At 48.3% G+C, this 20,569-nt stretch overlaps 1 protein-coding gene across 2 annotated transcripts in view; it reads left to right on the top strand.

Annotated features, from left to right (window-relative positions):
- Window positions 1-20,569, top strand: part of PBX1 (PBX homeobox 1) — a 132,131-nt gene that overhangs the window by 93,671 nt on the left and 17,891 nt on the right. For both annotated transcript variants that reach the window (XM_050977242.1, XM_050977243.1), the window contains exons 3-6: window positions 8,241-8,485; window positions 12,593-12,783; window positions 15,053-15,188; window positions 18,157-18,316. In XM_050977242.1, the coding sequence (XP_050833199.1) occupies window positions 8,241-8,485; window positions 12,593-12,783; window positions 15,053-15,188; window positions 18,157-18,316 (732 nt within the window). The remainder of the gene's footprint in view (window positions 1-8,240; window positions 8,486-12,592; window positions 12,784-15,052; window positions 15,189-18,156; window positions 18,317-20,569) is intronic.

Raw genomic sequence — 20,569 nt, 5'->3', positions numbered from 1 at the left:
ATTAGGTGGAGTTGTGAGGGTTTGTGCTTTGTGGGACACAGCAGGGGCAGGCTTGAAGCTGCTGTGAGTGGGAGGGGAGGAAGTGGTTTGTCCACTGGTGGGGTGTTAGGCTCTGGTTGCCTTGTCTTTAATGTGTGGAAGCACTTCCAGCCTGCTTTCTCTGTGTGTGGTGCAGGAGGTGCTACCTGTCCCCAAATATCAGCTTTGAAAATTCCAGCTGGGGAGTCTTGCTGCCCAAGCCCACCAGCCTGCAGCAATGCATCCACGAGGAAATGTGGATTTTGGCATCAGGACTGCAAGGAGAAAACCAGAAAATACATAAATTTGAACCACAATCATCAATAAGTGGGAGTGTGGGGCTGGGGTCAGAAGTTTCCATACCAGGCTCAGTCACTGGCCATGGGCTAAACTGGTCAGCAGGAGCAGGGTACAGGGAAAGACTGGAGAGATGAACTCATCTGTGTTCATTCAGCTTCCCCATGGAGTCACATTTCACAGAGAGTCTGCTTTTCAGTAATCACAGCAACATTTTGCTTTATTTTTTCGGCTATTTTAGATCATTGTCCACTTTGGAGGGGGTGAATATTTTTTCCACAGAATATGTTAGTAATAATTTTCCAGATCTTTTGATCATTTTGCTGCCAGATCCTCTCTCACTGTGGCAGCTCATTTGGCATTTGGGATGGGGTTAGGAGAAAACTGGTGCAGACTCTTTGCCAGCACTATGAAGTAAGTGTCTCTCTTCTGCAGCTTCCGTGGCACATCCAAGCTGCACCCTCCTGAAGTGATGGAGAGCTGCTGCTGGGAGCTGAGAAACTTTTTGGCATGTGATAAATTCCCTTCTCCTGTTTCCTACACCCCAAAGTTAAGATTTGAGGGAAATGCAGGGAAATGCAGCCTTTTTTTTTTTTTTTTGTAATGTTGGATTCAGCAAATAATTTGGACACTTCCACCCCAGAAGGATGGGGAGTTACTATTTTTCAAAGCTACTTTTTTAAAGCAGTTTAATTGGTTTGAAATTGACCCAAATTTTTATTTAAACAAGAGAGAGAGAGAGAGAAGAAATTGATAAAATGAAGTGGGAGGAGATTTCATTTTTGATTCAGGAAGCATTTTTGATTGATCTGAATTGGAGTTGTGATGCAAGTTTCCAAACCTGGTTATGGGTAGGAGGGATCTGGGGGAAGTGCTGCTGCCCTGAGCATCTGATGCTTCTGTTGCTGGCCTTGGCTGAGTCTCCACTTGGGCTGGTTGGCCATGGCTGGAACTGACCCCTAGGACTACATGGACCATTACTCTGAACTGATGTGACTTGCTCCTGTCTCAGTGGGAGTATCTTATCACAGTTTTATGGACTGCAGGAACATTTCTGCACCTTTAACAGTATCTCTGCTTTGTTTCCAAAGAGCCCTGAACACTCCTGTGCTGGAAAAAAGAGGTGGGTTTACACTGATCCAGGGTGGCTTTGCAGTGCTTATGGGGTACAAGCCTCTCTCTTGATTTGTTGCTGGGATTTTTGGTTTATTTTATGGCTTGACACAGGGAAAATTGGTGACAGAAATGGCCCATTGGTTTCACAGAGTTCCTCTTTTTGCTGGGAAATAAATAAAATAACTAGATGCACAAAAAGCTGTTTTGCCAGTTGAATTTTTCCATGCTTCATCTCACAAGGCAGCCTGTTTTGGAAAATTTGAGCAAAAATCTGTTCATCCATTTGTAAGTTTTGGAAAGGTTTAAGTGAGGAGGGGAACTTTTAATGTCAATTGTAAGAAAAAAAATATGAGCTCCTCTTTATTCCTGCTCCCTGGAAGGCCGTGTGTCTGTGTATTTAGAAATTCCAGCTTCTGTTTATTTTGGAAATAGGTAATTGCACTTTGACCTTGATTTTCTCAGTGGCTTTACATAAAAATGGTCAACATATTCAACCAAGGTTTAAAACTCCTGTGATTATTTGACATTGAAGTGCTCCACCTTTGTTACAAAGACTGTGATTCCCATTGAAGGTGGACACTTTGCCAAGAAGGGATTTCTGTTGTGTCCCATGGACCTTTGACCTGGCAGGGTGAAGACCCAGACAGGGGTGCTTCAGTAACCTCCACAAAGTTCTGAGAGTTCATTTCTTCTGAGCATTGGATATTGGATATATGAAGGCAGCTTTGTGTTTAAAGAGAGCACGGTGAGGGTGGTGAGGCCCTGGCACAGGTTGGACAGGGCTTGGAACAACCTGAAGTAGTAGAAGACATCCCTCCCTGTAGCAGAGGGTTGGAATGAGATGATCTTTAGGACCTTTTCCAACCTAAACCGTTCCAGGATTCTCTGGTAGGATCCAGGACTCTGGATTTTCCTTGCTTTGGGGGATTTGCTGCTTCAGAAGAAAGTAGGCTGTGAGTACACTTGGATAGGAGAAAAACCCAAGAGTTTAGGTGGGTGCATGGAGTCTGGCAAGTCCTCTGCACAGAGAAGGTTTGGGAAGAACAACTCAAGCCCATGGCATCATGGATCAGCCAAGGAAGGAAACCCCAGTTCTCCTGACTTGGTTGCAACTACACATGAGGAAGATGCAGTCCCTGAACATATAATTGTCCTCCAGTATGAGACAGGTGGGAGTATTCTTGTCCCAGGTTCAGTCTTCTGATCCTCAGCCTTCAAATGTAGTCTCAGGCTCGAGGGAATGTTGAGATAGGATTAAAGTGAGGTCATTAGTTACTGGTTTTGTTGGGGGAGGTATTTCTTGGCATCACAGCTGTCCCTGTGTTTGCTGGCTTTTGTTTAAACCTGGACCTGTAAAAAAATATGTCCAACATTTTCCAGTGATCTTGTGTGAGTCCTGAAGCTGGGTCTCCCCCAAGTCAATGTTGCTGGTCCTAAATCCCAAAAAGTTGAAGAGAGCTGATGTCCCTGGTGTGTTTCAAAGCCAGGCTATTTGCTGCATGGGCATGAGCAGGAGTTTTGGGGTTCCCAGGGGGAAACTGCCACGTCCTCCTTGTCTGTACCACCCTCAGGGGCAGCCACTGTTCCAGGAAAGGATTTGGGCTACACCTCGGTGTCTGGCTTGGGTGGTGTTTGGGCAGATGAGTGCCTTGGTGCAGGGGGAGCAGGCATCTCACCCACTTGAGGCCAAGTGAGAGGACAGAGAGAGCAGCCAGAAGTGCTCCACCAGCATGGATATCTCTGGTTTCCCCATGAGAGAGTGACACCTAAGGCCCCTCACAGCCTGACAAGAGGAATTGTCTGTCCTCCTCTCCCAAAACTCCATTGATGGGTGGGTTGTTCCTGCCTCCCAGAACATCTTAGGCACAGTGGAGGCAGGAAAAGAAAACCCTTCTGAAAATCACAACGTAATTACTCCCATCTGCTCCGGCACTGCTTCCCATTTCTGCCTGCCAGGATGCTTGTCTCCAATGCTAAGTAGCACATTATTTTCGATAAGTTGCAATCATTTACTTGAAATCTCCTTCTCCTTTAAAATGTCCCCCTGGAAAGGCAATTCAGCAAGTTGGGAATGGGCAGAAACAACCAGGATAAACCCATGCAGGAGCAGCCGAGCTGGGGTGGGAGGGCAAGGGCTCCTCCTGAGCTCATTAAAACCACCCAGCAGGTTCCTCTATAGGGAGGGTTTGTGTGAATGCCCAGCCACCAGATCCAGCCCCTGGCTGGTGGTGTCAGCAAGTGGGGCTGCAGAGGAACTGCCAGCTCATCTCCTCAGAACTCACACAGAGTCGCACAATCACTGGGTTGGAAGAGACCTCCAAGATCATCGAGTCCAACCCAGCCCCAACACCTCAACTCAACCCTGGCACCCAGTGCCACATCCAGGCTTTGTTAAACACCCCCAGGGATGGGGACTCCACCACCTCCCTGGGCAGCCATTCCAGAACTTTATCACCTTTCTGTGAAAAGCTTTTCCCTGCTATCCAACCTGGATTTCCCTTGGTGCAGCTGCAGGCTGTGAGCTCTGGTTCTGTCAGTGCTGCTGGAGACAGAGCCCAGTCCCAGCTGAGCACAGGCACCTTTCAGGAGCTGTGAGAGTGATAAGGTCAGAGGGAATCTTAACCAGGCAGTCACAGAAATTCTGCAGGACTGTGCTTTTGACTGCTGAAGTCAGCAAAGGAAGAGCCACTGGCTCTGGGGGACCAATTCCTTCATTGTCACAACTTGTCTCACTGCCACACTCTCTTGTGAGGGGCTGTATGGAGTCTGGCCTGCTTCCCTCATATCCTCAGCTTGAAGGCACCAACCACCAGGATAAATTGCCCTATCCAGAAGAAGGATGGAGCTGGAAAGTCCTTTGCTGTCGTCACTGCTCAGCCACAGTCTCCTGCTTAGCTTCTGCCATCACCCCCAGCATGTTTGATTGCCTTCATCATGTAGTTCTGTCTCTGTTGCCTGCACATCTCTAATTTGGAGGGTTTGGAAGGGGTGGAGAGGAAAGAGTTGGTCAGTGGAAGTATTTTGGTGTGGCCTTGGAGAAGAGAGATGACTGTGGGCTGAGCTCCTGTGCTTCTCAGATTCCTTTGCAAAAAATGCTCCAGAAAAATGGAGTAAGTAAGGTAGGGGAAGGTGGCATGGATACCAGAGGAGTCTGGTGCCCTCCTTTGTGGGTTTCTTAGGTGTCTTCACAGCCCCAGAGTGGTGTCTGTTCCCAAGGTGTCTGGCAAGTGCTCCTTCTCCTGCCCTGGTGCACCTCAGACTGCGTGACCTGAGGGGACGCCAGAGACAGGTGCCAAGCTGTGGGGACATGTGGGCTGCTGGCTGCTCATCCCACATGAACATGAGCTGGCTGCTTTGCAGATGCTCCTTGGAGATGTTTGTGGGAAGCATCTGGAAGCTTTGGTGGCTCAAGGCACCTTCCATCCTGTGTCCCTGAATCTCAGGGCAGGCATAGAGCCAAGGAGCTGCTTTTGGCTTTGTTTTCTCACCTCCTTTCCTGAGGTCAGTCCTGTCACCACTTCCCACGTCCTGCAGCCACACCACAGAGCCAGCCCAGGGTTGTCCTCTGAACCCTGTGGCCGTGATCCCTTCCTCAAGAAGGGAGAGGGAGCAAGTGTGGGAGCTGGGAGCCCTTTTCCAGCTGCTGGAATGGGTCACTGTGACCATGGCTGGACCACAGGCTGGTGGCTCCATGGTCCCCAGGTGCTCCAGCTGCTGCCATCAGGGATGGTGACCCTGTGACAGCCACATTCCAGCTGGGGGGACAGGGCACGTGCCTACTTTTAAAACACACCCATATCTCTATATATAACACACATACATGTGTATGTATATGTGTGTGTGTATATATTTTTAATTTTTTTTTTGTTCTGTGTATATATTTACATCTAAAAACGCATTTTGATCAGCAGGGGACCTAAGTGAGGGCTGAGCACCATCTAGTGGCAAGCACCACAGCTCCAGAGGCTGCCAAGCCAGCAGGAAATCAGCCAAGGACAGAAAGTCTTGCAGGAATTCTCCTCCCCCCCCCCACGGCTGCCAATCGCAATCTTTCTTTTTGTTATCCTTTTTTCCTCCCCCTTTCTTTAATCAGGAGCAGGAAATGGGGGTCCTGAGGATGCCTGGGTGCCTACATGCCTGTAGCCCCTTGGACCACTGAGGACCATTCTGCTTCATTTATTCTGTTTTAATTTGGTGGGAGAGCAGGGTTCTTTTGCCACCAGCTGCCTGGGCACTACAGATTTGGTGCTGCCAAACCCATCCCAAACTCCTCATCCCATCACAGGGAGCAGTTTGGAGGCTGGGAGCTTCCGAGGAGCTCAGCATCCCAGGCATCCTGGCAGGAGATGTGTCAGAGCTGGGTCCAGCACTGGGAAGATAAAAAAGGACCTTTTAAATAATCATTTTGTCTTCTCCTCGGCTGAGCACAGCCTTTCAGGGATAAATAAGCAGCATCAGTCCTGCTTAGACACGTTGGCCTTTCCATTTATTTACTCCCAGGCTTTATTGTGAGTGAGCAGCCAAGCCCAGGCTGGGTTCAGGTCTCTGCTGTGGGGGACACATCTCCTGCACTGGGTGCTGGTCTGTGCATGTGGCACAGGAATAAAGCTCCCAGGAGCACACAGCACTTTTCATCAGGAAGCAGCTCTCTAAACATAAACTAATTAATCACTCGTGCCTACCTGTCAGGTCAATGATTCCTGAGATTTTTAATCTAAAAATATTTCCCTTTTGAAATCCAGATGCGCCTGTTTTGGCAACTCTGCTTTTGATTTGTTTATTTGAGGTGGGTTTTAATATGTTTTTTATTTTTAACCTGTGTTGCTTTGCTTTTGTATTTAGGCTTTTGATGTGCTTTAATTGACTGATTTTTATTTATTTTTTTGTCCTGGAAGAATAGGAATTTATTCTCTTAATTTTCATGGCAAGTCTCTCTCCCTGCTGCATCCTGTCAACTTTCCTCTTCTCTTTTTAAGGGATTTGGCTGCTTTTGCCTCATATTTCAGTTAATGGACCATAGACCCCAAACCATATTCTTGATGAAATCTGCCCTCTCCTCTTGGATCTATTTATCATGGCTGGGTGCCATGGGAAGCCTCCCGTGGTGGGGGGAGATGCTGGTCCTGTGTCCTGAGGGCTCAGCTTCAAATTTGGCACTCAGCCCTCATTCCTCCATATAGAAATGATCCTCCCTAGCGTGGAATTATTTATTTTTAGTTCCAGTTTTACTGTCCTTAGGCTTTTTTCTGCCCACCTTCCCACCTTTGTTGACAGTGCATATTTTAATCACAAAAAAATGGCTGTAAATGCATGAATGAGTAACTGGTCCAAATGTATGAATAAAATAAAATTAAATGAATGAGTGAAATATCCTGAAAATAGTCATTTCAGTAGGCTTTGAGGCTTTTTAGAAAAGCTCTTTTTAGTCTTAACCAAACCTCTCAACAGGATCTTTTACTTCAATTTTATACTGATAATAGCTGTATCTTTAACTTATTGCAGAGTAGGGAAGACCATACCCGGTGGTTGCTGGGGTTTTTTAGCTGCTGTGATTTTATTTCTTGTTGCTAACAGATCTTCCCCTACTTTTTTATTTTAAATGGCAGGAATAATCACTTGCTCTTGTTTGTGCCATGGATTGGGAGGGAGTCAAATTCATCTCAGGTGTCAGCAGGCATGGCTTTATCAAAATCCACACAGCATTTCCCAGCTCTGGATGTGCAAAGAGTGTGCACTCAGAGCCCCTGTGCCAGATGAGATGGGGAAATACCATTGTTTTCCCTTAGGAAATGCCTTTTTTTATTCTCTCATCAAGGATTTATTTTATTTATGTTGTTTATTATGCAGCTGTGCGTGTGTGCCTGTGGAAATCTCACGTTATCATTCCATGTTCAAACACAGACCTTGGAGGGGGACACGGGGGGAGCACATTGGGCACCTCTGTTTTTCAGTCATGGGACATCCCAAGCTGTTGGGTTGTTTTTCCAGGAAAGCCCTCACAGAATAACTTTTACTTGGAGCAGTAATTTAGGCAGGGAGCACAAAGATTGGGAGGAAGATTCTTTTTTTGAAAAGTCACTTTGGGAGGATTAATTCAGCATTGCTCCTTTTCTCAGCATTAGTGGAATGACTGGATTCTTAAAGCAAAGGCATTTTTCCAGGAATAAAATTTATTTCATACATGTTTTTTACATGTTCCCAGTGCATGGCTAAAAGCATGGACTTCAGGCCCTCTCCACAGTCCCTATTTCAGGATGTGGAAACCAAGGCTCAGCTGCCCTGGGCTCTGTGCGTCTTTCTCTGCCATCTGGGGTTGATGTAAATGACATGTTGGGTGACATGAGAGGACCCCTGAGCGGGATGGAATCAGGGCTACAGACTTCCCTTCCAACTTCCCATCTCATGCTTGAGTCTGGATATGGTCCCTATAGCTTCTGGCAGCAAGCATGGGTACAATTGTTGGATTTTTTTTGGTTGCTGTTGCTGGGAGTTTTGCTGCTTGTTCGAGCAGAAAGTGTGGCTTTGTGGGCTAGCTCTGTGGTGAGCTCACTGCCAGGTCTGCCCTACTTCTGTCCTGAGGGAAGGAGCAGGGAGAGGAGCAGGGAGCTGGAGTGCCAAGGAGTGATGAGTGAAGCCAAGCTTGGTGCTGAGTACTTGCAGCATCAGGATGCCTGTTGGGGAGCCTGTTGAGGAACCTGTTGGGAAGGGACAAAACCCCTGCTGGCGGGGTCAGTCCAGCTTGGGACGAGCTTCCCTGAATTAAAACCCAGGTGTGACTCACTTTCCTCTCCCCATTGTGTCTCCTGCAGTGCTGAGCATCCGGGGGGCGCAGGAGGAGGAGCCCACGGACCCCCAGCTGATGAGGTTAGACAACATGCTGCTGGCAGAGGGGGTGGCTGGCCCCGAGAAGGGAGGGGGCTCGGCCGCCGCTGCCGCCGCCGCCGCCGCATCCGGAGGAGCCGGCTCCGACAACTCGGTGGAGCACTCGGACTACAGAGCCAAACTGTCCCAGATCAGACAGATCTACCACACGGAGCTGGAGAAGTACGAGCAGGTAACAGGCTCCTTCGTGGTGGGGCTGGTGGGAGCAGAGCCTGGATCTGCACAGCCTGGATCACTGCTGACATCTGGTGTTAGGGGTGTACGGGCTCTGGGTGTGGGAGTGAGAACGTGGTTTTTGTAGGGTTGGCAGGGTTGGGGATTTGTGCTGGGATGGGTATTGATGCAGGGTAACCCCAGTGTGATGAATAGTGTGCTCTGACTCCATGATTCAGAAGGCTGAACAATTGCTTTATTAATCTATACTATATTACACTAATACTATACTAAATTACACACTCAAGAGATACTATACTATACTACACTATACTATACTATACTATACTATACTATACTATACTATACTATACTATACTATACTATACTATACTATACGATACTATACTATACTATACTATACTATACTATACTATACTATACTATACTATACTATACTATACTATAGAGATACTAAAAGATCTGACTGTCTGAAGACAGCCAGAACACAGCTTTGACCCAACTGGCCAAGGAATCAAAACAGCCTTCACCGGTGTCCAGTGAACAAATCACTTTGGGTAAACAATCTCCATAACACATTCCACATGTGCCAAAAAACAGGAGCAGTGAATAGAGATAAGAATTGTTTTCTCTTCTTCTCTGAGGTTCTCACTGCCTTCCCCAGGAAAAATTCTTGGGAAGTTGTGCCTGCTGCTCCCTGTAAAGAGAGCTGTGGCCGCAGTATGGGTTGCCCCTTGGATTTTTACTTTTCACTCCTTCCCTGATATCTTACCCAGAATTGGCCCTATGAAGGAAAAGGCCTCTCTGATATGATGGCCTCAGTGATGACAACTGTCCAAGCAAGACTTGAATCAGAATCTTCTTGAATATATTTTCTCCTTGAAATGCTCTCTTTCCAGGGCAAAAAAATATCTTTTTTCTTATAGTAAATTACTGTTAGAAAAGAAAAACTACTTAGATCATGAATACAGCTATTGGTAACACTGACAATTTCATGAAGAGCTTTGCAGGTCAGTGCTCAGAACCAGTTCCTTTCAAGTGCTTCCAGATGTTTTGCAGACCTCTCTTGCCTGCTGTGCACCTTGCCCTTGTGGTTTCTACCCCATAGGTTATGGTTGATGGATGTGAACGAGAAGGCATCACCTCTTCGGGTGCAGGACAAGCTCCACTGCCAGGGGCCCTGTGGGCTTTCAGATCTCTGGTTTAGATCCAGTAAAAGCCTCCACTTTACCTGGGTAACTGGATGTGTGGTAGGGCTGGGGGATGTCTCATCCCCTTGGCCACATTGGCCAGGCTGGGGGAAGGATTAGAGCTGGAGTCAGGGTGGCCAGGCAGGGCTCTGGTGATGGAGCAGCCAAGCACAGCCGTGCCATGAGAGGCATTTTGGCCGAGCCTTAGGGCAGGCAGGGAGCTGGCAGAGGGCAGGTTGGAGGGATGGCCTTTGGTGGCTCTCCTCAGCCCTTGCTGTCACTTCCTTGAGGCACAGGGAGGAACCTCAGCCCTCCCACATAGGTGGGAGTGGAGAGCACCTCAGGGATCATCTTTCAGGCTGAAGTGGGGGTAGAGAGAGAGACCTTATGTCCTCCCTCTGCTAGCCAAGTCCAAGGAGAGACCCTTGGCACAGACAGGGACAGGCTTCAGGGAAGGACCATCTGCTTCTTCCTCCCCTTGGGCAGGAGTTCTGTTTGTTTGATGTTCTGATTCTGTTTTTGCTTCTCTTTGCTCCTCAAAGAGACACCCAGGTGAGAGAAGCCTTTAGCCAGGCCCAGAGGGTGGGATGGGCCACATTTTTCCTTCTCACAACCCACTGACAGGGTTGGGTTTTGCCACTGATTGGCTTTGCAAGTGGCTCTGCTGGTCCACCATCTCTGGTACCATCACCAGGGCTCAGGGTTTTTCCACCTCCTTCCCACTCTCTCCAATCCAGCTGTTGGGAACTCAGCCCTTGGTTCTCAGTCTGGCTGCTGCTGGGTCAGCACAGCAATCAGTGGTGATTTTGCCTTTACTGCTCTTTAGTTCATGCCAAGAGGAGATGATCTGAAATAGCTGGGGTGTCTGGGAGCAATGAGATGCCCAGCTGAGAGCTCTGATAGCCAGCACTCATCCTGGGAGATGGGAGTCATCAGTTGGAGCTGGCCTTGGGGATGTCTCCTTGTTGGGTCTGAGCCATGGTGGGAATTCAGCTTGGAAGGGTGGGGTAAGACACAGCAAGTCAAGGCCATGTCACCAGTCCACTAATCCAGTGTTTCTTTCCTCTGCCAGTTCCTCTTTCCCCATCATGGTGTGGGAGCTGCAGACACTGCCCCCAGAGCAGCCGGCCACATCCCAGGAGCACCAAAGGCTTCTCCAGCCATCACTCTCCACTGGGGCTTGGTTCTGGGAATCAGAGGATCCCATCATGCCAGTGAGGGGTGCTTAGGGGGATGAGGGAGAGGGAAGGGAGGTGGCCTTGATGTGGCCTCAAAATCCCCCCTTGTGCCCTGTCCTCAAGGCACAGCATGGGGACAGCAGGAGCAGCCAGCCAGTGCTGTGCCAGCAGCAAACTAATTGGGATTGTTACCTGCTTGCCCTTATTTGTCAGGGCTCCTGCCTCACTCACGCTTTAATTATTATCCTTATTTACTTCTCACCTGATGTGCCAAGAGCACGGAGCAGGGCTGTGTCTCTCTGGGAGCTGCTCCTGTGAAGCACGAGGAGCTCTGCAGGACACATGGTGGGGCTGTAGGAGGAGGGGCAGTGGGTCAAAAGGTTCGTGGACCTCCTGAGATAAGTCTACAGCTCCTCCAGTCACAGCCAGGAAAACAGCTGGCACTTCTTCATGCTTTTTATGGATCCTAGGGCTTCATCTGCCCCTGCTCCATCCATGATCCCCCTGGGAGCAAAGAAATCAGCTCCTGTTTTTCCCAGGATGTTTGTTGGGTGTCTCTCACACCCTGTGCTTGGCAGACCAGGGGGATTTCTCTCTCCCTGATGCCTATTTCGGACTTAGCTAGAAACAGAGGGCAGACAAAGTTAAAAGGATAAAAGTGGACATATTTAATGAAGGGCCTTCAGGTGGGGCAGGCAAAGCCTCCCCAGGGGGCTACACCCAAATTGAACCATGTCATGAGTTTTTTCAGAGAGATACAAGTGTAGTCTATTTACATATCTGGGGTTAATTCTCCAAGTACAGCTTCAGGTAATGAAGTCAGGTACCTGCAGTTTGCTACCCTCTTAATTCCCTTTTGTTTATACTTTTTGGGGCCTGAGGCAGAGAGGGTGTCCTTGGATCTCAAGCCTAGAAGGCTTGTTTAGTCTGAATAGAGTTAACTAACACTCTATGTAGAGTTCAGAGTTGTGCACTAATGCAGTACAGGATCTGAAAGATACAAAAGCTAAAATCCTAAGGCATCATCCTCTGAGCACCAGCAAGTTCTTGCTCTGAGCCTGCTCGGAAAGCCCCAGCCAGTGAGGCCTGTGTATCAGTTGTTGGTTTTTTGGGTTTGAGATAGTAATTTGTGTTTATTATTTTTTATCAGTAAAACAGTCTCATTATTGTAGTTTAGTAGCTTTTCATTAGAAGGCACAAAATGCCCAACAATCTCTTGGTACAAGGTCTTTAAGGTTCTTATCCAATTAAGAACTGACACCTGGATTATTTTCCCTTTTAACCCAATAACTGATCCCAAAGAGCCCCAATGGGGACTTTTAATTACAAAATGCCACCCAAACCCATGGAGAAGGAGGAAGAAGCATGAAGAAGAAACCCAGGATGACACCCTGTGCCCTCCATCCTGCTTCCATCCACAACACACTAAACATCCCAAACCCTCAATTTCTCACCCAGTGACACACCCACACTGCTCTCTATAATCTGTTTCACACTTTTGTGGATTCTGGTTTATCTAGAATTCCAGGAAACTTTCTCCATGAATGAAGGTCAAAGTCAGTGCTGCCCTGGGGGTCAGGGCACCCCAGAGCAGACAGAGAAATATTCCCAGTGCCCTGGGTTCCCACATCCTGCACTCCCATCTCCTCCCACAGCCACGCTGCCTCTACCCCGTCCCCAACACCACCGAATGACCTTCCCATCCTGGGGTTTCTTTTGCTTTTCCTGCCATGCCAGGCGTGCAACGAGTTCACCACGCACGTGATGAACCTGCTGCGCGAGCAGAGCCGGACCCGGCCCATCTCGCCCAAGGAGATCGAGCGCATGGTGAGCATCATCCACCGCAAGTTCAGCTCCATCCAGATGCAGCTGAAGCAGAGTACGTGCGAGGCCGTCATGATCCTGCGCTCGCGGTTCCTGGACGCACGGTGAGTCCCCGCCCCACCGAACCTTCCTGCAGTGTCCTTCGGGGTGGGAATCCATAAAACCAGAGGGTCTGGGGAAAGCTGCAAAGGCAGGCCTCAGAGATAACAGAACTGTGGTTGGAGCTCAGCAGTAGCCATGAGATTGGTCAGCAGAAAAATTGTGTAAAAAGTAGAAAAGCAAGGACAAACAGAACAATGCTCTGTGTATTAATTCTTGTCTAGAATAACTCCCTAAGCTGCAGAAAAGTTTATCTAGTGAGATATTAGGAAGTTCTAAGCTTAATAATGGAGCTCTGTGCATTGTGTTTTAAGGCTTACAAGCAGGTATTGTATCCAAAATAGGCAAGCATTGTTTAACCAAAGGTACGTGTGCTTATAGTGCTTGGGTACACTGTCAATGTGCTTCTGCTTTGTGTGATTGGGCAAAAAGATTTCAAAGTGAGTTGTAACATTAAGTTGTTGGTCTGCTGCCTGGGATGTGAGCTCCTGCCGTCTTCCCATTGTCATAACTATGTAATGAGAGTGATGCTGGAAAATCAACCAGCTCAAGGCACCTTCCCAGCAGTCCCGTCCTGCTTGTGATTTGTACATAGCTCCCAGCCAGTGATAAATGGTTTTGGTGAGGAGGGGAGTGTCCAGGAGGTTTGTTGGGCAGGTTTGGTTCTGGAGGAAAATGAAGGCCCAGCTGAAGGACTGTGTACTGAGTGTCTTGGTTTGGAAAGACAGGTGCCTGCTGAGGAAGGCAGGAGCCTCCCCTGAAATGGAGAATGTAAACCCTCCCCGCCCCTCCAAATTGCTATAAATTTTAAATTAAGGGGCTCTCAGGCAAAAAATATGGGAGCAGGAAATAACAGTTCCTTAATAAGGAAGAAAGTAAAAGGATAAAACAAACATTGCAGTAAACCAAAACCAACACTGACAGAGCCAGAACACAGCCTGACACCCTGTGGGTCAGGGTGCTGGTAGCAGTCCAGTTGGAATTGTGGTTCAGCCCTCCTGGAGTGTCAGGTGTGGTTCTGCTGGAGCAGGGATCCTGCAGAAAAGGGTGGAGTCTTCCTCAGCAGATCCAGTGGAAGAGGCAGCTGCTGTTCCTCTGGGAAATCCAGTGGAGAAGCCATGCTGGTGTTCCAGAATCTCCAGATTCCATCTGGGTAGGAATGCTTGGCTCCTCCCTCTGGGCTCCCATCTCCCAGTGGGATGCTGTAGTTCTTATCAGCCATGCAGGGACATTCAGTGGCCTGTTATCAGCAGGTGTCCCCCCAGAGGGAGGAGTGGGTGTGGAAGAGATAAGGAAAACTGCCCATGACAAAAGACAGCTGCCCTACAGATGGCAGATAGAATTCATCTTGCCTTGCAATCTGGACATTGAGCCAGAGAGGTTTTTGATCTTTTTTTGCCATGGTTTAGCTGAAGTGTTAGGGCGTGGGTTGGACTCGATGGTCTTGAAGGTCTCTTCCAACCTAGTCATCCTGGGAATTCTGGGAATTCTTTATCCCTTTGTGGTCTGTGGCTCAGCAGGGGAGGGGACTGCAGTTCAGAACATCCATGGGTGAGGCTTCCAGCTGTTCCTTGAGAATTGCACATCCTGCCTTTGCTGTGGCAGAAGGAAATCCTGTGGCACATTGCAACAAGCCTCTGTGGTGAAAATCTGCACTTCAGTTAGGGATGAAGGTTTATCCTACAGGCCATCCTGTCCCTCATTCTTTTCCTACTGTTTTTATGGTCCCAGATTTTCAAATTGCTGTAAAATTATTTCATTTCCCAAGCTGGTTAGGTGCAGACTGCAGCTTGGGCTGTAGCTTGCTGTGGGGAGGAGAGGCAGCTCCAGCAGGGGTACAAGGAAGGAGATGGCAGACAGGTAATAATGCCTAGGTGTGAATGGAGCAGACTTCCCCAAGGATATATCCAGCTCTGCTTCCTCAGCACAGAGCTTGGCAGAGCAGCACTGTCTTTGGTCACAACAGCCAGGTGTCAGGAGTCACCTTCCCAGGTGGAGGAGCCAGATGCCAGTTTTCAGACTGCTGTGAGCTGGAGGATGCAGTGATAAGTTTGAGATGGAGGCTTGTTTGCTTTGAGAGGTGCTGAGAGAGCACTCACCAGCAAAGGGCAGATCAGAAACTTCCTGGCCCTGAATCTTGCACTCCATGCAAGCAGAGGGGGGAGGGAGGAAAGTGGGAAACTCAAGAGTATTTAAAATGCATTCTCTTTTTGAATCCCTGGTGATCATTCCCTTTCCTTTTCCTTCTGTTTCCCACTCTTTCTTCATGTGAAGGCGGAAGAGACGAAACTTCAACAAGCAAGCCACAGAAATCCTGAATGAGTATTTCTATTCCCATCTCAGCAACCCTTATCCCAGTGAGGAAGCCAAAGAAGAGCTAGCCAAGAAATGTGGCATCACAGTCTCACAGGTGAGAGAGCTCAAAGCCTGGACTAGTGGGAAACCTCAGCATGGGGAAGGTTATTCCAGATCTCAGACCAGTCAGCCATGTCCAGTGTTGAGCATTTAATCATTAAATCAGTTCAGTGCAGGTTAGTGAGAGTGGCTGGGAGTGCAGATGGCACTTGCAGGTTGAAGCCATGGATGGAAAAGGAAAGTCTGAGGGTGGATTTAGGAGGGATGAAGGCTCCATGGAGCTGTGTGTGCAGCCCAGAAATGATGTAGCAGCACCCAGAGGGGCAAAGTCTCCTGAAGGAATTAGTGCTGGCCTGGCCTGCAAGAAGAGCTTGTTTGATCTGAAAGTCCTTTCTTCAGGGGATTAAAAGCAGTAGGAAGAGTTGTGTAGGTTTTGCTTCGTAAGACAGAATGGACAAGTCCAGGTGGGAAAGATCTGGGTGCAACAGTCACAGTTTGTGCTCAGTGAGGGTGGGATTTCTCAGGTCATTTCTCTCAGTCATTACCCTTGTGCTGCACAACATGACATCTCCCTGACTTGCACATCCCTCAGAACCTGGTGGTTAGTAACGACAAATGAATTATTTCCATGTGTTCAAGGAAGCCACAGAGTTCCTGGAGTCTGTAGCTTTGACCTGGGAGCTGCTGTGATTTGTGAGGAGCTCAGCCAGCCCTTGAAACGTTCAGCCATACATTGCTCAGGCCTGCCCTTCTTTATTTCCTCTCTTTTTGGAGCAGGCTGTGTGATTGAGAGCCAGTCTTTGTGGCCTGTGGTAGGCTTGTCCTCACATGAGCTTAGCAGCCCCTCTAGGCTCCCGTGGCATTCCCTGCCTTGGGCTGCTTCCCAGCCCCAGGCACGTGCCTGCTCGTCACTTGAGTAAACTGCAGAGAGCAGCAGCATCTGGTGTCCTTGTGGGAGCATGTCTGCCTTCAGCAGGAGCAGCAGCATCCAGGGGAAGGTGTCATCACCGTGCTGAGTGCCTGCTGAGTGACTCCAGTTGCCTCCCCTGGGCTGGAAGACCCAAACGTTGCTTCTTCCCAGAGTTACCTACAGGAGACAGCACAGATTGGCTTAAGGAAAGCTCCAGCTGTCCCAGTGCTTCCCCTCTCACTTGTAATTCATCTGTTCACACTTACAACCTCTCCTTTGCAAAGACAAAATGCCCAGGAGAAGTGCTGCACTTAGGAGGGGGTTTGAGGATGCTGTATCAAGGCTGCTTTGTGCCTGTCTCCAGGATCTGCCTCCCTTCTTCATCCAAGTAAGGCAGAAACAAACACACATCCAGGTCTGGATTTGCTGATAAGTGGCAACACAGGTGCCATGAATGTGTGCAAGTCCTGAGCAGAGTTGATCTGAACTCGGAGTCTGACCGGATTAGGCAGGTGCTTCACAGATTTTAAAATGCCAGATAGGTTGTGGTGGTGGCTGGATATTCCAACCTCCTGCTCTGTGGTGCTCAGGGTTCACCCAAGATGTGAAGCCAGAAGAGCAGTCATGAGGAGATGTCCATGTGGAAAGACCATGAAGGAGCTCATGGTCATTAGTGACAAAGCTGGACCAAGAGGTGGAATGCAGCTCCTTGCCAACAGCATTTTGGTGGCGGTGCCATCAAAATGTTTGCTCCCGGATCTGGGCTGGGTGCTGATCTGAGTCTCTGCAGGTTATATTTTCTCTTTCCTGCTCTGCAGGGTTGGATACCTGTAGCTCAGTACCCATTAAATTGGTGGATGAAGCCACTTCTGTGTGGAAGCTGCTGGATGCTTTAATAAGCACTGCAGATAGAAAGCACAGGAGTAAAAGCTTATGGGTTTCAGCTATCAACACCCAGCCCAAGCTTTCCCTGAGATAAGGAAGAAATCATGGGCTTCAAGAATGAACATCCATTATTGTATTCTGTGTCTTTGGCTTTTGCTCAGTTTATTTGGATGAGGGAGCACTGATGTACTTTCTCACCAGCAAGCAAAGGGGGAATGCCCTTAGAATCTCACCCAAGGGGTTAGTCTTGCTAGCTCAAGATTGCAGCTCCAAGCAATTCTAGGAGTGTTGGAACTTTTTGGGAGAGCTGCAGCATCCTCCTCATTTGCCCATTCCCTTTATCCTGATAAGCTCTCTCAAACAAAGTCAGTAGTGGGCTGGAAGTGGTCTTCTGCTTAGAGATCTGCACATAGGAAGACATTACCCTGATTCTCTGTGTTCAGTGCTGATGAAGAAGAAGCTGAGAGCTGCTTCTCAGGCTGCTTCCCATGTATGAAATAGTTCAGTGTGAGATAGTGCCCACGAGTGAACAGGAATATCATCAGCATGTCTCTGGGCAAACACAGTGGAAACATCTTCCACCCCTTCCCAAGGCATAAACTTCTTTCCTGGGACCAAAGTTAGGTTTTAGGACAAGTCCTGTGCTCCTTCTCCGTCCTTCCCCTGAAGTTCCTGGTTCACGCAGTGGCTCATGCTAAACCTTGCAAAGCCAAGCTCAGTTGGACGAAGAGCATCCACTTCTGGCTTTGTGCCCTGATTCCCCTCAGATGGATCAAAAGAGAGCTTTGCTGATACTGAGGTAATTCTGTGTGTCAGCCAGGCCCCAGTCAATTCTCTGATCAATCAGGGCATCTATCCTATCAAAAGGATACTGAGGAGGAGGCAAATGAAAATAACATGCACCTGTTCTCTAATTCTATAACTTTGGTGTCTTTGTGATTCTTTAAGACGGATTCTTTGAATCCCTCTTAAGATTTTTGTGGTGGTTCCTGTGGAGGATCCCATCCATAGCAGAACCAGCTACACCCACACAGACCCAGTGCTCCCAAGGGGCTCCCATCACCTTTCCTGGGCTTTGTGTGGCACACACGGCTGGAAGGTGCTAGGAGAACTGAGGGGGGAAGGTATCAGCACTGGTTAACCTGAGCTAACTCACCTTCCTCACCCAGGTGCACTTGGCAGAGCTGAAACCTTAACTTGTCCTTGTCTTCTCTTGAACTCGCTCTAGGTATCAAACTGGTTTGGAAATAAGAGAATCCGGTACAAGAAGAACATAGGTAAATTTCAAGAGGAAGCCAATATTTATGCTGCCAAAACAGCTGTCACGGCTACCAACGTGTCAGCCCATGGAAGCCAGGCTAACTCACCCTCAACTCCCAATTCAGCTGGTTAGTTTTTATTTTTCTTTTATTTTGGGTTGTCAGTGTTGGGGTTTTTGTTTGTTCTCCCCTCTCCCTCTGGTCTCTCTCTCTTGTTTTCTCCTTTTGGTTGTTTCAGCTTTTATTCTCCGGGTCTGGTTTGCTCACTTTTGTGATCTTAAAAAAAAGAAAAAAAAAAAGGGGAAATGGGTTTGGTGAGTTTTTTTGGGGGGGGATTTACTTTATTTTCTTCGCTTTTTTTCCTCCTTATTTTCCCCTTTTTTCCCTCTTCCCCTTATGTGTTCCGTTTTTTGTTGGAAAAAAGGATGTGACCATACCTTGTGACTGGTGGTGCTGTGGTGGGGGTTCTATGCATGGATGGTAAACACAAAACCAGAAAAGTAGTCCACAAACCGTGGCTGGGATTGCTTGCACTTTGGGGGAAGAAAAAAAGTAATTGAAAAGTTATTGTGTAATGATTTTATTTCACTGGGGCTGAAAGCATGAGTGATCCCAATGGACAAACCCCAGCATTTCTGAGATGTCCTAGCTCATGCCATTTTGGGGGTTGTTTTGGGTAAATTTTTATCCTTTGATTTTCTTTCTGTTGTGGTTATCTCTTTGATTGCTTACATGACAGTGTCTGGATCACCTGCAAGAGTGTGCTCTGTGTGAATTTTATTTTCCCTTTGTGTCAGTGCAATCCAGAGAAGTTCATGGATCCTTCCCTTCCCTTTCCCTTCCTCCTTCCCATTTGCTGTGGTTTCTATTTGTTTGTTTTGAGAGTCAAAGGCACAGAGCACTTTGCCCAGATTTCAACTCCTCTGCTAGAGAATGATGCTCAGTTCATGTGTGGTGCCTGCTGCAAGGTTGGCCAACCCAAAAACCATCAGGGGCTGTGGATCCAAGAGCAGTGGAAAACTGGGATTTGTTTACAAGGAGAGGAAAAAAAAAAAACTTCATAGGTGCCATATGCTTTGTAATCTATGCAAATATCTGTGTGCCTGTTTTCTTTTCAGGGGTGGGAGGGAAAATGGGAATGTGCCCCTCTTGAGCCTTTGAGCTGAGTGTTTGCTCACGGTGTCATTCCCCGGGGATGTGATACTTGGTGTTATCAGAGAGGCAGGAAGGGAGCAAAGAGGATGGTGGGCAGCAGGATGTTACACAGGCTGTGCAGATGCTGGCTGCCATCAGAACATGCTTCTGTAGTGAGCACAACCCAACTTCTGCAGGTATCAGAGGAATCACACTCCAGAAACACCCCTGGCTCTGGAGGGCTTGAGTGCCAGGGGTCAAACAAAGGGAGGAAGCAGTGACATGGGTCTCTGGCTGGGACAGTCACTCCCACCTCTTCCTCACCCAGGGCTGTCTGCTCTGGATCAGGTGCTCTGAGGGCTTAGGTGGATGCAGCAGTGCACTGCAGAGACAGTTTGCTGGAGTTTTGTTTGATTCTTTTTGGTTTGGGGATTTTTGTACCCCTCCCGTTATCTCAGATGCTAAAGATTTAACTGCATTTTTAAAACTGTTGTTCTTTCCAAAGAGCTGACACAAAATACCTGGTCAGGTGAGCTTTCCTGATGTTAACACCCCCTGTAGAAAAGGCTGGAGGGAATTCTGCTGGAGAGGGCAGAACTGTGTGTGTTGAGGGAGAGGCCTGCTGCCTGTGATGCTGTCCTGCAGCCCACATCAGTCTGGACCAAAGAGATGCAGCTTTCCTTCTTTTCCTCTTTCTTCAGCTGGAGTCAGATCCAAAGGTCTGGAATAGCAAGAGAACAGCTTCAAATTGCCAGAGTGGGTTTGGATCTGGGCTGCACATAGGAGAATAAGCATTTCCTCAGTGCCTGACCAGTTAAATAGTGCTCCAGAGCGAGGCTGTTTCCTCGCCTTCCCCACAGGCAGTAACGCGGTTGTTTCAGAGATAAATTGGCCAGTGCCCTGCAGTAAACAGCTGAGATAATCCCTGGATAACACTGCTCTTTCAAGAAAGGACAAACAGTCCTGTTATTAACAGGGAAAACTTGAGCTCCTGGGTCCTCTTTGTGGCTCACTTGTCTGCAGCCTGGAGTCATTGACCTCTTTTTGCGTGCCTGAAGTGTCAGCGGTGCTAAAGCAGTGTGAGAGGAGCTTGCAGGCCACAGGAGATCCTTCTGCTTAGAAATAAAGTGTTCCTCACCTGGCCCAGGTCCCACACCCTGCCTGTAATGCTGCAACAGTGGCAGAGCAGCGGGGAGGTTGCTCTGGGTCAGCTTGCAGGAGTGGTGGGTTAGGGTGTCCTTGCAGGTG

The sequence above is a fragment of the Serinus canaria genome, chromosome 8 (genome assembly GCF_022539315.1).
Source record: "Serinus canaria isolate serCan28SL12 chromosome 8, serCan2020, whole genome shotgun sequence".
NCBI classification, from domain to species: domain Eukaryota; kingdom Metazoa; phylum Chordata; class Aves; order Passeriformes; family Fringillidae; genus Serinus; species Serinus canaria.
The sequence above is the reverse complement of the archived record's forward strand: the minus strand, read 5'-3'. Positions and strand labels throughout refer to the sequence as shown.